The 15217-nt window shown below is 44.5% G+C and overlaps 1 protein-coding gene across 1 annotated transcript in view; it reads left to right on the top strand.

Moving 5' to 3' along the window:
- Nucleotides 1-1602: 1602 nt before the first annotated feature.
- The window catches only part of B4GALT1 (beta-1,4-galactosyltransferase 1), a 357167-nt gene continuing 343552 nt past the window's right edge, over nt 1603-15217 (top strand). The window contains exon 1 of the mRNA XM_085641085.1: nt 1603-2241. Coding sequence (XP_085497211.1) covers nt 1821-2241 — 421 coding nt within the window. The 5' untranslated portion in view covers nt 1603-1820. The remainder of the gene's footprint in view (nt 2242-15217) is intronic.

Raw genomic sequence — 15217 nt, forward strand, 5'->3', positions numbered from 1 at the left:
GCTGTGTATGCTGAACAACAGATTTGTGGGCGCTCGCTTGGACTTCAAAGTGCTAGCCATGAGGTGGTATGGCGGGGTCAAGGGGGTATGCGCTGGGGGGGTTTATTCTCCATGCTATCCAGGATGAGCTTCAAAATGGGCCCTCCACATCTGCTCATTATTAATTTGGGGGAAAATGACCTTGTGGCCTTATCTGGACTGACTTTAATACAGTTGATGCAGCGTGATTTGAACGTAATCATGGCTACTTGGAAAGGCACCACTGTGGTTTGGACAGAGTTCGTAACGAGGTTGCATTGGAAAGGAGCACGAAACCACGCAGCCATGGAGAAGGCGCGGCGGAAACTAAATAGAGCCATGAGACTTTATTGTGAGGGCATGGGAATAAAGGTGCTTTCACACTCTCACATAAGGAGCACTGAAGGGCACCTTTTTCGGGAAGATGGGGTGCATTTGTCTACAATGGGGCAAGCGTTCTATTTACTGGAATTATGGGATTTGATTTCTCAAATTTGGAAAGAGAGTATCTGGTGTGCATAACCAGAGTCTGGAACGTTTCCTGGGGGGGGCAGGAAAACGCTATTGGTTTTCCTGGTTGGCGGGTTTTTGGTTGGGGGTGGGCAGACTGGAGCGGGATTGCCCATCCTCCAACGGGGGAGGTGGGAGTTCTCTGTCACGGGGATGGGGAAATGGGAATGATGGGGATCTAGCAACAGGAGTCATTTATTAGGTTGCTGCTTGGGGGAATATTTTGGGGTTTTTGCTTTTATAGATAGGTCAAGAAAAATTGGATTTTTGTTTATTCACATGATGGCAATTGCGTTTCAGAGTAAAATATAAGTTTGACACCTGTCTTAATATAGTGGCCTTTTTTGCTAAATCAAAGAAGGAGTGGATAGTGATTTATTGTGCGAAATACCGTTTAAAGTATTTCGATCCGCTCCAGAGAACTTCACCTAGCTGATCAATCGTGTAATCAGATGACTTACACACTGTTGATTTTAATTGATCTCTACCTCGGCTGTTCGGTTTTCCGGAAAAGGCTCAAACTAATGTAATGTAACTGGTTCTATTGTAAAGCGCTCTGACACCGTCAGGTTAAGTTCGTGCTGTATAAAAACGCCTAAATATATATATATATGACCTCCACAGAAAGGGGGCGGAGGGGAATGATTCAGTTAACGGACATCTGAACAGACCTACACAAAAATGTTTCAGCCCTGAAAATCAAGTTCTGCTTTCAACGTCCCATTTCCCCAGGTCCTTTGGTTTTTTGGTGCCAAGGGTAACGATCACACGTCACGGCGAGAAAAGCGGGCGGGGGTTGGGGGAGCCTCACGGAGCAGGGGCTAGGCCTCCGTGGCTCCAATGACATCCTCCACTGCCCTCCTGAGACCCCCTCCCAGTCTGTCCGTGATGTCACGGGGACGACGGTTGGTGTAGGTGAAGAGAGGGGGGCAGAGGCAGTGCGCGCGAGCCCCTCCTGGTGGTTTCGCACTGTGGCGTGCCCACTGTCCAGCCAGCGATAGGAAGCGTTCGTCAGCGCAGCGAGGCGGCGCTTCTTTTTGTACTGCTCAACGTCGTGAAACACAGTTATCTCTCAGGCCAATGAAGAAACATACAACACTAGACGAGACTGACATCCTAGCCGCTCCTCCCTCCCCTTCCCCCACCCCAAAGCAAACTTCTCAGAGTTGCGCTCTTCATGGGCTTCCCGAGGCGGAGGGCAAAGTTGGCCGCACCGCTTTTATGAGCTCTGCTGGCTCCCCTACCCTTCGGTGCGGCCACCTCGCCCCGGAGTCTCCGCGGCTGCCGCTGGCATGAAGGACCCCCCGCCTTCTCTGCTGCTGCCGGGCACCTCTCTGCAGAAGGCATGCCGCCTGCTGGTGCTCTTCTGTGCCCTGCACCTCAGTGTCACTCTGGTGTACTACCTGGTCGGCAGCGAGCGGGGCATCTTCTGGTTCTTCGCCGACGTGCAGCAATTCGCGGGAGGGGCCCACCGCAATGCCACGCTACCCCCGGCCCCGCGGGGAGATGCTAGCCGTCCGTCCGAGGACCCAGGCGGGGTCAGCAGGATGAATGAGGACAACGATCTTATGGGAGAGGGTATCGAGGTACCGTGGCTGCCGGAGAGCACCGAGCGCGCCACCCCGAGTACACAGCCAGCCCAGGAGGATCACGGGGTGCCCGCGCCGGCCACTGCGCCCCAGATAGACTGTCCGGAAATGCCACCCCAGCTCGGTAAGCGAGTGGAAGAACTCACCCTCTCCCCCTTTTCCGACTTGTTTTTATTAACTGTTAATGCTTTCTGTTTTTCCATACCCTTTAAGTTGAGTCCTAACGTTATACAGATTTCAAGTCCCCAAATCGAAACATGTTTTCTTTCAATGTTTGTGGACACAGGAAAATAGTCACACCGTACCTTCCAATACAAATATTCCCAATGTCAAAGTGCCCTTTTTTCCAGATATGGCAGGTTGAAGGGTACGTTACGTAACCCTTCATCTGATGCTAATGCTCGTCAAAAAGCGACGTCTTTGCCCAAGAATTGTGGGTAGTGGAAGTTGTGATGGTGGAGCTGGGAGATAAGTACACTCGGTTCAGTTAACTTTTCGAGCGAAATAGCGCGGTTTGAATTTTGGAAATCAAGTTGCATTACTTTGGAAGTCTAAAAGCTTAAATCCGTTAACTTTGGAGCGTTAATGACCTTCAGAACTAAAGTACCTAAGTGCTCAGATGTATGTGAGGTGCCCATAGTAACAATCTGCCTTAATGTTCTTTTCCGTTTTGAAAGTGAAAAGAAAATCCGGACCAATAGACTAAGAACCCCAATTTTACCAGAAGGAAATGGAGGAGCATAGGAAGACGCCTACGCGAAAATATATCAGTTCGTCAACAAAATTAAAACACAACTGTAGCCCAGAGAACATAAGTGGTATAGTCAGTTGATTTGAAGACTACACAAAATTCGGAGCTCACAGACCCATATAGGTTCCCTTGAGAACGCAAGTAACCCATGACCGGGTTTGCCTTACTTATGGACACATCAGCTGGGTGCAATTTAGTTCCACTGACACAGTATGGAAGGGTCCCATTTCTGGGCACACCCGTCCCATTTAGTACGACAAACTGAACTGAAGTATACAATACAGTGAAGGATGGAATGCTTGAATCCATCCCAGCCACTGGCGATCACTCAGGGTTGCGCCCCAATCCATCGGTTTTCGCCTACCATGCCTCCTCCGTTTGGATCCAGCCACGTACAAATCAGACTTGACACTTCTCATGGAGAAGTTCAGCCCCAACTGCCAGGTTAGTTCCTCCCTGAACCGGAATACAAGCCCTCTGTGCTACAAGTGGCCTGCTGCTGTCCTGCAACCAGTGGTTGCATTTTTCGCTACTTTTGATCCGCTTATGCTGGGATGTATTTTTTCTCTCCACTCTACAAATTAAGTGGCAAGTGCAGGAAATATGATGGCCGCAGAATTGCATATTTCCAGTGGTCCTCGGTAAAGTGCTCATACCATGTTATAAAGCATTTACAGTGTTTTATAAATGCAGAGGCTTGTTAAATGAAGCAGTGAACCTTAAGCCATCCCGGTTTATGATTTTGTTTTGCTTTGGAGCGTGAACTTTTTGTTTTGTATAAAATATTTTGCTCAACAGGCACGTTAATATATCATAAACAGGCCAGTCGGGATAATAATTATGAGATCAGCACCTTGAACAACTTGGGAAGTTATTGCATCTCTTCTAATTCATGAGGATTAAACAAAAATTACTGTTAGTTTAAAAATACTGCAAAACAAAATATTTATATGACGAACAATGAGTCGTTCTTTTCACGGTTTGAAATGTTTAAATATGTTTAAATGTGTAGGGATCAGTTTCCTGCTGAAGACAAAACAGTTCCCCAGGCCATCCTTGATGCACAATATCAACCCAATTTGAAACAAGCATTGGCATAGCCAATAGGTCTCGCCTTTGGGACCTTTTAAGTGTATAACCATGCAGCACATTATCAGCCAGTGTCCGCTCAGGGTGAGCTATGGTGCACTACCACAGGTAGTCACTAGAGGTTCCTGGATAGGAATATACAGCGCTGGGTGTACTATGTTGCACTACCACATGTCATTACTATAGGTCCCTAGAGAGACTGACTTCAGCTCCTGGGGCTGCACTACTACAGACAGAAGGAGAAAATGGAGCCCAGAGTGCTTGCTGCAAGATTGACAGAACCCAGTGTGTTCCAAGGCTCTTCCCACAATTGTCTTACACCTTCAGCCATGTAAGTTGTATACCAGCAATTGAAATATTTCACTTCAAGGCAAAATCTGTTCTCTTACAAAAGTTATATAGTTAGCGTCGTTATCAATTGAAGCTTAAAAACATATTCACTCAAATGTGCGACACTCAGCACCCATAACTTGATCTACATTACATATAGGTAAGGAGCAATTAGAAAAATATTTTTTGAAAGCCCATCCAACATATAACAGACGGTGAGTGAGCAGTGGCCATTCAATAGGTTTAAAATTGTTCATCCCATTTCAGAAGTCCATTTTATAGAAAAACGCAAGTTATAATATTAGAAGCACAGCTTGAAGCGACAGGATACCCGAATGAGTGATAAAGAATGGATGTGACTAGAATTTGCAAATAATACAAGATTCCTTTGAAATTACCAATAAGCGATAAATCCTTGTTTAATTTGTCAATTTCTAAGAATGGAAGTATCCATTTCATAGCAAGTTTCAGCATAAGAGACTATTCTCCAATAACCTTTGCATATCTCTGCTGAGCATGAAAAACAAGAAATTACCTCTTAATTATTTATACGAGAATGCAATCAATTTGAGAATAATCATGATGTATCTGTGCAACAAATTATAAACATAGCTTGTCTAAACATCGGAATTGGTATGAAAGCAGGATATTGAACACCACACACAGGACCTATCTTCAATAATGTCATTGTGGCTCAACATTTGTAGGGGACGCTGTTCGCAAGTTTATTTTTTCACAGATATTTGCAACGCGGCAAAGCCTAAAAGTTAAACATTTCGCCAATACCTTGCAGACGATGGCCAGTAGATGGAGCTCAAGTAGAGTACAAGAACATGACCGCGAGCAGGCAAATGCAAACAGCTCTTTTCAAGCACTCTTGCTGGCATCGGCGCGTACGCCCCTGCAAGGTGGAAGCCAGCACAAGCACGAGTGCTTGAAAAGAGCTGACCAGTTTCTAAAGGTCATCTCCTAGGGCAGCGCATGCGCGCAACCTAGGCTAGGCGAGACCTAAAAAATTGTGACCAATTTGCCTAGATTCAGCATTCTTTTATATAGGTACTGTTCTTTGTATTATATATGTGGAGATGTATGTTCACTGAAAAAAAACAAAGGTTAAAGGGACATTATAGTTAGGTGAAAATGTCAGTTAAAACATAATGTTTTAAACTAACCTAAGCATTGAAATTCGCCTGTTATTGTTATCTCAAGTAACTTTAACTCATGCCCTAAATTAACTATAACTTGCTCCCTTACCATGAAGAGTTGTTATCAAAGATGTAATTGTAGATGTCAAGGGCACGACTTTAACAGATTCACCACACGTGCGATTGAGCAGCATAGCAGTAATACTTGCTTGTTAGAATTGACCCGATCAATTGCTCTGATGTAACTTATCTTTTTTTCTTGCTATATTAAAAGTATTGTCTTTTTAGGATTTTAGAAAAGAGAACTGTCTGTTGCTTAGGCAGCTTTGTGTATATGGTTAAGTAATGCAAAGCTTTTACTATTAGGATGAGGTCTTAAAGAAATTCAGGGAGGTATACACTCAGCTTGTGTTACTAACATTGGTACCAAAATAAAAACATGTACACGTTTGCAAAATGCAAAGATTCGCAGCTATTTGTAATGCTCAGAGAATGCTCCAATATTATAGGCAAATTTCAGTTACACAAGGTAATAATAGGCATAGACCGACTGACTAACAATAAGGCTCCGGGCCCAGAAGGGATCCCCTTGACCTGTTCAGAAGTAAAATCGAGGTGTGGGCCCCTATTTTATCCAGGGTTTTGAATGTGGCGGTGTCAACAGCCATACCCCGATCTTGGTCAACAGCTATTATCGTCCCTATCTATAAGAAGGGGGACAGGGATAACCCTAATTGCTAAAGACCCATTTCGTTGTTAGACTCGACCGTTAAGGTCATGTGGCGGGTGATCCTTAACAGACTAGTGGAATGGGCAGACAACAATCAAGTCATCTCGGAGGTCCAATATGGCTTCCGAGCAGGCAAATCCACAGTGGACCAGTGCCTGAACCTCTACCTAGTGATAGCCAAATACACAATTGCTAAAGCGGGATCCATTTACTTAGGTTTTATGGATCTCACTGCAGCATTTGGCAGGGTGAACCGTAGTAAACTATGGGCCCTGTTAGATGATCTGGGAGTAGAGCGCTCAATTATAAATGCCCTGATGTCTTTATATGCCCATACCACAGCTGCAGTACATTTTACTCAAGAGGGTAATCTCACAAATAGTTTTAAATGCTCAAGAGGGGTGCGGCAAGGCTGTATTCTCGCCCCTTTTTTATTCACGTTGTACATTAATGGGCTGGAATCTGCCATGATATCTCTGCATGCAGATACTCTGAGAATAGGTACTAGATCAGTACCAGTTCTGCTTTACGCAGATGATGCCGTGCTCATCGCACGCACACCAAGAGCATTGCAAATTTTAATTGATGGATTTGTCTCCTTCATGAAGGGACTGGACTTGTCTTCCAATTACGCGAAGTCGTATGTGATGGAAATGGGCAGTCGAGGGAAGAGCAATACACTTTACAAGGCAGGCTCCCATAGCATAGCCAAAGTTCCAGCTTTTAAATATCTAGGGTGTCATTTAATGCCAAACTAAATTGGAACACACTAAAAGAAGAGAAGGTGGTAGATACAAAGAAGTCAATGGGTGCAATTGCGAACTTTGCACATAGACTAGGCACATGGTCTCCGGGGGTGATTTTAACATTATATCAATCAATTTGCATCTCTAAAGCTGTGTATGGGAGTGAAATCTGGGGCTACAAGGGTATGGGGGAGCTTCAGATGATGAACAATAAATACCGGAGACGGTTATTAAAGGTCCCTCAAGGTACCCCCGCCTATTCAGTCCACGATGAACTCGGGGTGAGGCATGTGGGGGATTTAATAGCAGTTAAACCACTTCACTGTTGGTTGAGCATTTGGGCAAAGGAGGAGGCCTCCCTTAACCATGAGATAATCCTGGATTGCCTGTCATTGGAGCACGCCATTAAAATACCATGGCTAAGATATATTAAAGACACGTTGGATAACCTTGGAAGATCAGATATGTTTACAAATTTTAGATCGGTGAAGAAAGGCGATAAGAAACTAATTAATGATCTTTTTATCAAAAAGGTTAGCATGGAACGAGAAGATAAGGAATTGCTAAAACCGTCAGTTAGAGTGCATGTCTTAGTAGAATCAGTGCCAGGAATAGAACACTATCTTATGACCGTTTTTTAACTACTCGTTTTAGATTCAATATGTTTCATCATCTAGTGGCTGTCCCTATTGGATTTATAGCGAGAACTGAAGATACAGGACCCTGTGGCTGCGACAATAGGTCTCCACAGGACATTTTACATTTTGTGTTTTTTTATGCAAATATTTCACGCATCCCCGGCAACTGTATCTTAAACAATATCTAAATGATATAGACTTTAGACAGGCTTGAATTGTGCTTTTGCACATGCAACTTTTACAGACTGAACGCACTTTATTTGTGGTTACACACTTTTTAAGAGCAATGGTGAGATCCAGGAAATCTTGGAATGATTAAGATAGAGGGTTGTTTTATGTAAATTGTGATATGTCTAAATTCGGCCTCTAGAAAAAGCAGCCAGCTTTGAGATCTATGTATAATTTAATGACCCTGTAAGAGGAGTGTTTAATGTGCTGTTACTTTTATAGTTGTGACAAAATGAATTAGCCCATTTTTATGACTGTTATTTTGGTTTTTTTTTAATGTATCGTATCTTTTATGGCTGTATGCTTTGCCAAATAAAGATTGTATTTATTATTAATATTATTATTATTATAGGCAAATATATGCAGAAGAATGGAAGCAAGATTGGCAACTGTTTTAAAAATATGTACCTACATTTTGGTAGTTTGGGGGAAAAACAGACAAAAGTAGCAGGCAGTTTTGCTAAACTATCATGCAATATTATTGGCAACGTTAATTAATCTTTTTCTAAGCCATTATTTAATAAAAACATGTTTGAAGCATACCAGTATTTTAAAATAATTAGTATTGGGAGAGTCTGTGTAAAATCATTAAGGGCACTGTTATGATAAAAAAAAGGCCCTATTAAATTTACAAGAGTGCATCAGCAGTTGTATGACCTTACTTTGGTACAGGTTTACTACTTTCTGGAATTCAGAGTGTACAGAGGTAGGCTTACAGACCATTCTCCTTGCACAAACATTTGTAATTTACCTACTATCACTTCCCCCCTTCTTGTACCCCTAGAGTAGATTTGAGGGAACACAAACACTTCTTTTTGTACTAAATTCCTTTTATTAGGGGAAGACCAGCTTTTCTAAGTGCAAGTTAAGGTTACATATGTAAAATGCTTTGAGAATCGGGCCCACAATATTTTTGCTCTGACCTTGCAGAGTTCATCTAGTAATTAACTATAAATGTCCTGTTATGTATACAGCACAAAGTATATGCTTACAAATATAACACTGGGAAATGAGGCATAGTGAGATGAAGTGATTGCCCAAGAATTACACGGTGTGCTTAAGTTGAAAAGGTCAGCCTGTGAGCAGCCTCATTGAATCTCAGTCGGCAGCATAAACACGGAACTGCAAGTATCTGGGTTTTCTTACAGTAACATTTTGTGAAGTTGAGGAAACACGTATTTTTATTTATTTTTATTTATAACTTCTTTTTATTTAAGATTTAAATGTGTACAGCGAACTACAACATATCGTTCTTACAGTGGATACAGGATGCATTTCACATTGCTCCTATGTATGATCAGTTATTCATTCAGCGCTTATGATCCCATGTGCAGTCACATCATAAGTAGATTAGCGGTAGATCTTCTGCCATGAGCAGTAATCTCTCTTATGGAACAATGATATACTCGTGAATTAACAAAAATATTGAAGAAGTGTGTGCCAAGGCATCCAACCAGGAGGGGGGGGGGGGGGGTCAGAGGGGAAAATCATTCAAATGCAGCAGGGTAGGGGGACATGGTTAGCCAATCTGGCCCTCGCAGTTAGTTTGTAAAGTGTCACTCCTGGGCGCATGGGGTCTGGGGGAGCGGGACCTCCTCAGCTGGCTTGCGCGAACTCAAATAGAGTTGCAGCGGTCCCCATATATCCTTAGGCCGGGATTGTGTGGGCAGTAAATCCCAGTATGCGGACAACTGTTCCTGGCATAGCTTGGCATCCCCGAGCTAAGTCTCAATTTGTGGTGTCCGCGTCCTGCCCCATGTCATGGCAATGTGTTGCTTGGTAAGTAAAAGGAGCATTGCCACAAACTTTCTGTTGTCCGTCGGGAGGTCTCTAACATGGCCGAGTAGTGCCGTCATTGGAAATATTACCTGTCATCTTTTCAATAACGTCAAAAACGACTGTCCAGTACTGGTGGATCTTGGGGTTATTCTGTGCAAGATGAAGGAAGGTCGCATCCGGTGATCAGCATCGCTGACACCGTGCCTCTGCGAGTAGGCCTACCTTTTGGAACCAGGCTGGTGTTCTGTAGAGGCTATGCAAGAATTTCAAGTGTATGAGGCACAGTCTGTAGTTCGGGGAGAGAGCGCGTGCTTGCGTACAGCAAAAGGCCCATTGTTCTTGTGTGATGGAGATACCAAGTGCGACCTTCCACTCAAGGTGGGCCAGCGGAGTGCACACCGGCATTGAGTAAACACTTCAAAGTAAATTTGTCAAAGCACTTCTCAAAATTCTTTCTAAGCAACTAGAGTTAAAAAGGTAGGAATTGTTCAGGCAGAACAATGGTATATTCTGAAATCTGCTAAAATCGCACTCATGCCTGCCAAAGTGCTTGCATTTTCAGAGCCCTACTGTGATGAAACAGCTACCCTAATCAAGGCCTTTTCATAAACATAGTCGGTGAATATTCAAGTTAGTGATAGAAGTAGAACTCTGGTGGGTACAGCAGCATCTTTAGGATCAGAAATGTGGCATTATTAGAACATTGCTAGAATCCAAATAGACAGATGAAATCTAAAATTGAACAATCTTCATTTGAAACAATGCAATGCCCAGTTTTGTGGGATCCGCTTGCAATGTGTGTCTGACAGTGTCCACAGTGAAAACTAAGTAACTGTGCGCCTTTCTTTCTTTGTCAAGTGCACAAAAGTTGTCAGCCCCATCAGTGAATGATCTCTGAAAAGAGAAATAAGGCTCAAGTTTTTAAATCCTAACATCTGTACCAAACCAGCAAATGGATGGTATCCAAGTCTGTTTTATTACCTCCCAGGCAGGACTCGAGGGACCACACCTACAGCTTTCTCTTGCTGTGTCTTGTTCAGGGGCTAACTCATGCTGCTTGCTATTAAACTGTTTTTAAGCCTCTTGTTTGAGAGTTTGTCCTGGAATGCCAGGAATGTTGCACTGCCAGGCTCAGAGAATTCCTTGATGGAAGTGTTGAGTTGTTTGCGTTTTACATTTTTGTTGTGTCGCTTCAGCACCCTAACCATTCCAAAAGAACCTTTTCCTATTTTTGGAAAAACATATTACTGATCGACGCTACGTACTGTGTGCTCAGTCCTAAGTTAGCTGAAGGACAGTTGTTAATGTGCAAAGGGGTCAAATGGATGGAGTGCCAGAAAATCTAATGTCACATATTAATAGTTGTCGCACACCAAATGGCTAGATCTGCGTGACCAAACCAAATTTTCCCAAACCTTTGAAAAAGGTTTATGTAGTGTCACTTGGGGGGCAAGGAACACGATGACACTGGCAGCTCTTGTGATGTAAGAGTTTTCCATGCCTCCCAAGGGACAGTTACACTCTGCGCCCCTTAGTATGAAGACGCTACTCGTGTTTGTGCTTGTGTTAATAAACACGTTTATTTCACATTAAGAGTGCAGGGCTCGTCATTGCAGAATTGGCAACAAGGAGAAAATGGAAGGTGTTTCAGGAAGAAACTCTGTAAGTAGTGTTTATCTATTTGTATTGCTGCATCATTAGTGGATGTTTAAGAAGTGAGGGGCACAGAGCCAATTTTAAACGCATCGTGCCATCGGGATACATTTCAGTCATTCAAGGAGTGTACTGAGGGAAAAATAGTAGATTAAACTTGACAAGAATTTTCAATTCTATTAAGGACAAGGAGGCGAGGATTATGCTTTCTCATTTCTTTATTAGAAATGCTCAGCAGCCAATTAGAAACACAGTAGATAAAAGAAAAAACTACAGTACCCATGAACACCAGGGTATCACGTGACCAACCATTGAGAGCATTAGTATAAAAGGTTGTGTAGAAAGTCTTACATCCTCTTTCTTTGGTGAGGAAAACAGTTCAAGATAACCAGGAAGTCCAATAAAACACGTTGAACATCAGGGATAGAAAGTCCAGCAGCAGAAGTCCACTTCAAAGAACACAAGACTCTGCAGCAGTAGCTCATTGGAAACAGAAGAGCAACGACGAATGGATAAACTGGAAGGAACGGCAACACCTCTACTTCGGATCAGAACCTGAAAAGAGACATACAGCCGTAATACACACCCAATATACTGAATGAAGTCATAAATAGGGGGGAGGGGGTTAGAGAAAAAATGAATTGCATTAAACATAAGTCATATGCAAAAAACAACAATAAGCATCACAGGTGGGATAATCCTCGCCTCCTTGTCCTTAATAGAATTGAAAATTCTTGTCACGTATGTTCGCAAATTTTGAATTCTATGTCAGGACAGGAGGCTCCGATTATGCTTGTTCAAAGCTGATCCACCACTACAGAAGCAATATGAGCAATAGGTTTGTAATAAAAAGTTTTGAACACTGAATCAGAAGACCAGTCTGCGGCTTTCATGATGTCAACTAAAGTAACACCCATGGAGAATGCTTTAGAAGCCATAGCCCCACGTGCCGAATGAGCACCAAAAATGGAAACATCAATGCCCGCTTCAGACGTGAGCCATCTAACCCAGCGAGCCAACGAAGCTGGGGTAACAGGGCGAAAAGGCTTCTGCAAAGCAATCAACAGCTGACCATGCATATCTGAACGTAAAGGAGCAGTACATACCTCATAATCCTTGACACATTGAACAACGCAAAGATTGGGATGATAAGGAAAAGAAGGATAGGTAATCGTGGAAGTATTCGTTTTGGTACGTTTGGAAAGACGAAAAGTGACACCCTCAGGAGTAAAACTGCGACCCTGCAAGTCCAGAGCACGAACATCAGACACCCACTTGCAAGAAACAAGGCAGAACAACATGGTCAGTTTGGCTGACAATTGCTTACGGGAAAGCAAAGAATTGGAAGGCCAGGCGTCCAAAAACTTTAAAACGATGGATACATCCCATAAAGACCCATACTTAGGACCAGGGGGTTTCGCCAGGCGAATACCCTTAAGCAATTTGGCAATCAAAGGATGGTCACCCACAGGTTTACCATCAATTGGAATGTGAGCCGCCAAAATGGCAGAACGAAAGTTGTTGACAGTGCGATAAGCCAAACCGGAAGAAGCAAGAGTGGCTAAAAAATTAATGATCAAAGAGACATCCGCTGAAGAGGGATCAGCCTCCCGTTGAATACACCAGTCACACCATCGCTTCCAGGACCCTCTGTATCGTTTATGAGTATTGGGAGACCAGGCATCACTGATAAATTTGGAAGCGTCAAGTGAAAGGCCTGGGACCGACCAGCGACCCCCGAGATTCGCCACGCTAACAGAAGGAGATTGCCTGATAGAATCAGGGGATGCGGATTGCCGAGAGGGTCCAGCAACAGATTCCACTTCTATGGAAAAAGGAGCGGCACTGCACAACACATCTCCAGGAGAACCGGGAACCACGCCTGAGCCCTCCACAGAGGAGCAATCAGAATTAAGTCTGCCTGATAACGTTTCGTGCAAGCCAAGACCCTGGGAATCATCATGAACGGGGGAAAGGCATAGCACAGAACCGACGGCCAAGTCTGTAGAAACGCATCCGTGGCCAGGGCCTTCGGATCTGGCCTCCAGCTGAAAAACAGAGGAAGTTGAGAATTCAGGCGAGAGGCGAACAGGTCCAAGTGGCACTGACCCCAGATCCGGAGGAGAGAGCGGAAAACACGGGGAGGAAGCCGCCAATCGCTGAAGTCCAGAAGGTGGCGTGAATTCCAGTCCGCAATCTGATTGTTGCGACAGGGAAGATATTCTGCAATAACAGTGATCTTTTGTTGCAGACAAAAGTGCCAAAAATCTTTGGCGATCTCCGCCAAGATCCTGGACTTTGTTCCCCCTAACTTGTTGACATACCGGACCGCCGAAATATTGTCCATGCGGAGAAGAATGCAACAATTGGATTGAAGAGGAGAGAAACACCGGATCGCAAATGATCCCGCCAGGAGTTCCAGGCAATTTATATGGAGGGACAACTCCTGGGAGGACCAGCAACCCCCCTGTCGAGACAGGACCGCACCGGGCTCCCCAACCCCACAGGCTGGCATCGGACTCTATCACGAGATCCGGAGATGAACCGAACAGGGCTCGCCCATTCCAAGCCTCCATGTGGTCCAACCACCACTGCATCTCCGTCCTTGCTTCCTCTGAAAGAGGAATTAGATCTGAATAGCGAAGGCCTTTCTGGAGATGACGGATCTTCAAACGTTGAAGTGCCCTGTAATGCAATGGACCCGGGAAAATCACCTGAATGGAGGACGCCAACAGACCGACAACTCGTACTAACGACCTCAGTGACACATTCTGTCTGGAAAGAACCAAATTCAACTCCCTCTTGATGTACCGAATCTTTTGATTGGGTAAGAGAAGTTGACATGAGAGAGAATTGACCTGGAAGCCCAGAAAATCTATCACCTGCGATGGAATCAAGACCGACTTCTGAGGGTTCACCAGAAAACCGAGAGATTGCAAGAGGTCGATAGACCACTCCAGATGCGTCAAGACTTTGAGGGGACAGTCTGCCATGATGAGAATGTCGTCTAGATATATTATTAAATGAACACCCCGAGCGCGCAAACATTCTACGACGGGCCTCAGAAGTTTCGTGAAGCACCAAGGTGCTGACGAAAGGCCGAACGGGAGAACTTTGTACTCATACCAATTCCCCCGCCAATGGAATTGCAGGAACCGCCGATGAGGCGCGAAGATGGGAATCGACAAATACGCATCTTTGAGATCTAGGCGAACCATCCAATCTCCCTCGCGAAGAAGATCGCGTAACAGGTGAATTCCCTCCATCTTGAAGTGTCTGTACACAACACCTCCGTTGAATTCCTTCAGATTGAGAACCAGGCGAAAGCCCCCCCATTTCTTCTGCACCAGAAAAACCGTGCTGATGAACCCCTGGGGATGGCGAACCGTCTGAATTATTGCCCCTTTTGCCAGGAGAGAATCGATCTCTGCAGAAATAAACTCCAGGTCTTGAAGAGAGAAAAACAGAGGAGAGGGAGGGAGGGTTTGATGTAGGGGTTGATAGAACTCTATTTTGTAACCCAGAACAGTTGGCAGCACCCAACCATCTTTTGAGATTAAACGCCAATTGTTTAGAAAAAAATTGAATGCGGCCCCCCAGAACCACATTGGAAGCCGGAATCAAGCTCACCTGAAGTGTTGGAATCCTGGTAGCCACCTTGGGTTCCGCCGGAACGTCCCTTCCTATATTGACCTCTCCCTTTGCGGGAGGGATAAAACTGGGAACGGGTGTTGTAGCTTGAATCTTGACCACCGACTCTTTGGGACTGGAATCCCCTCTGGGAGTTGTGAGAGCCACGGCCGAACGATTGCCCCGATGTCGTCCGGCCCTGGCAAAAACCGGTCGAAACGCTCGCCGCAGCGAAGCCTGAGCCTTATCAAGGCCGCTGAAGGTGGCCACAAACTTCGTCAATTCTTTTAAAAAGGGATGACCGAACAACAACCCTTGAGCTAAAGGGCCGGATTCCGATGGGGAGAGCTCCGCCAGTTTGGGGTCCAATTTAAGAAGAAT

Source organism: Triturus cristatus, chromosome 2_2 (genome assembly GCF_964204655.1).
Source record: "Triturus cristatus chromosome 2_2, aTriCri1.1, whole genome shotgun sequence".
In the NCBI taxonomy this organism is placed as follows: Eukaryota; Metazoa; Chordata; class Amphibia; order Caudata; family Salamandridae; genus Triturus; species Triturus cristatus.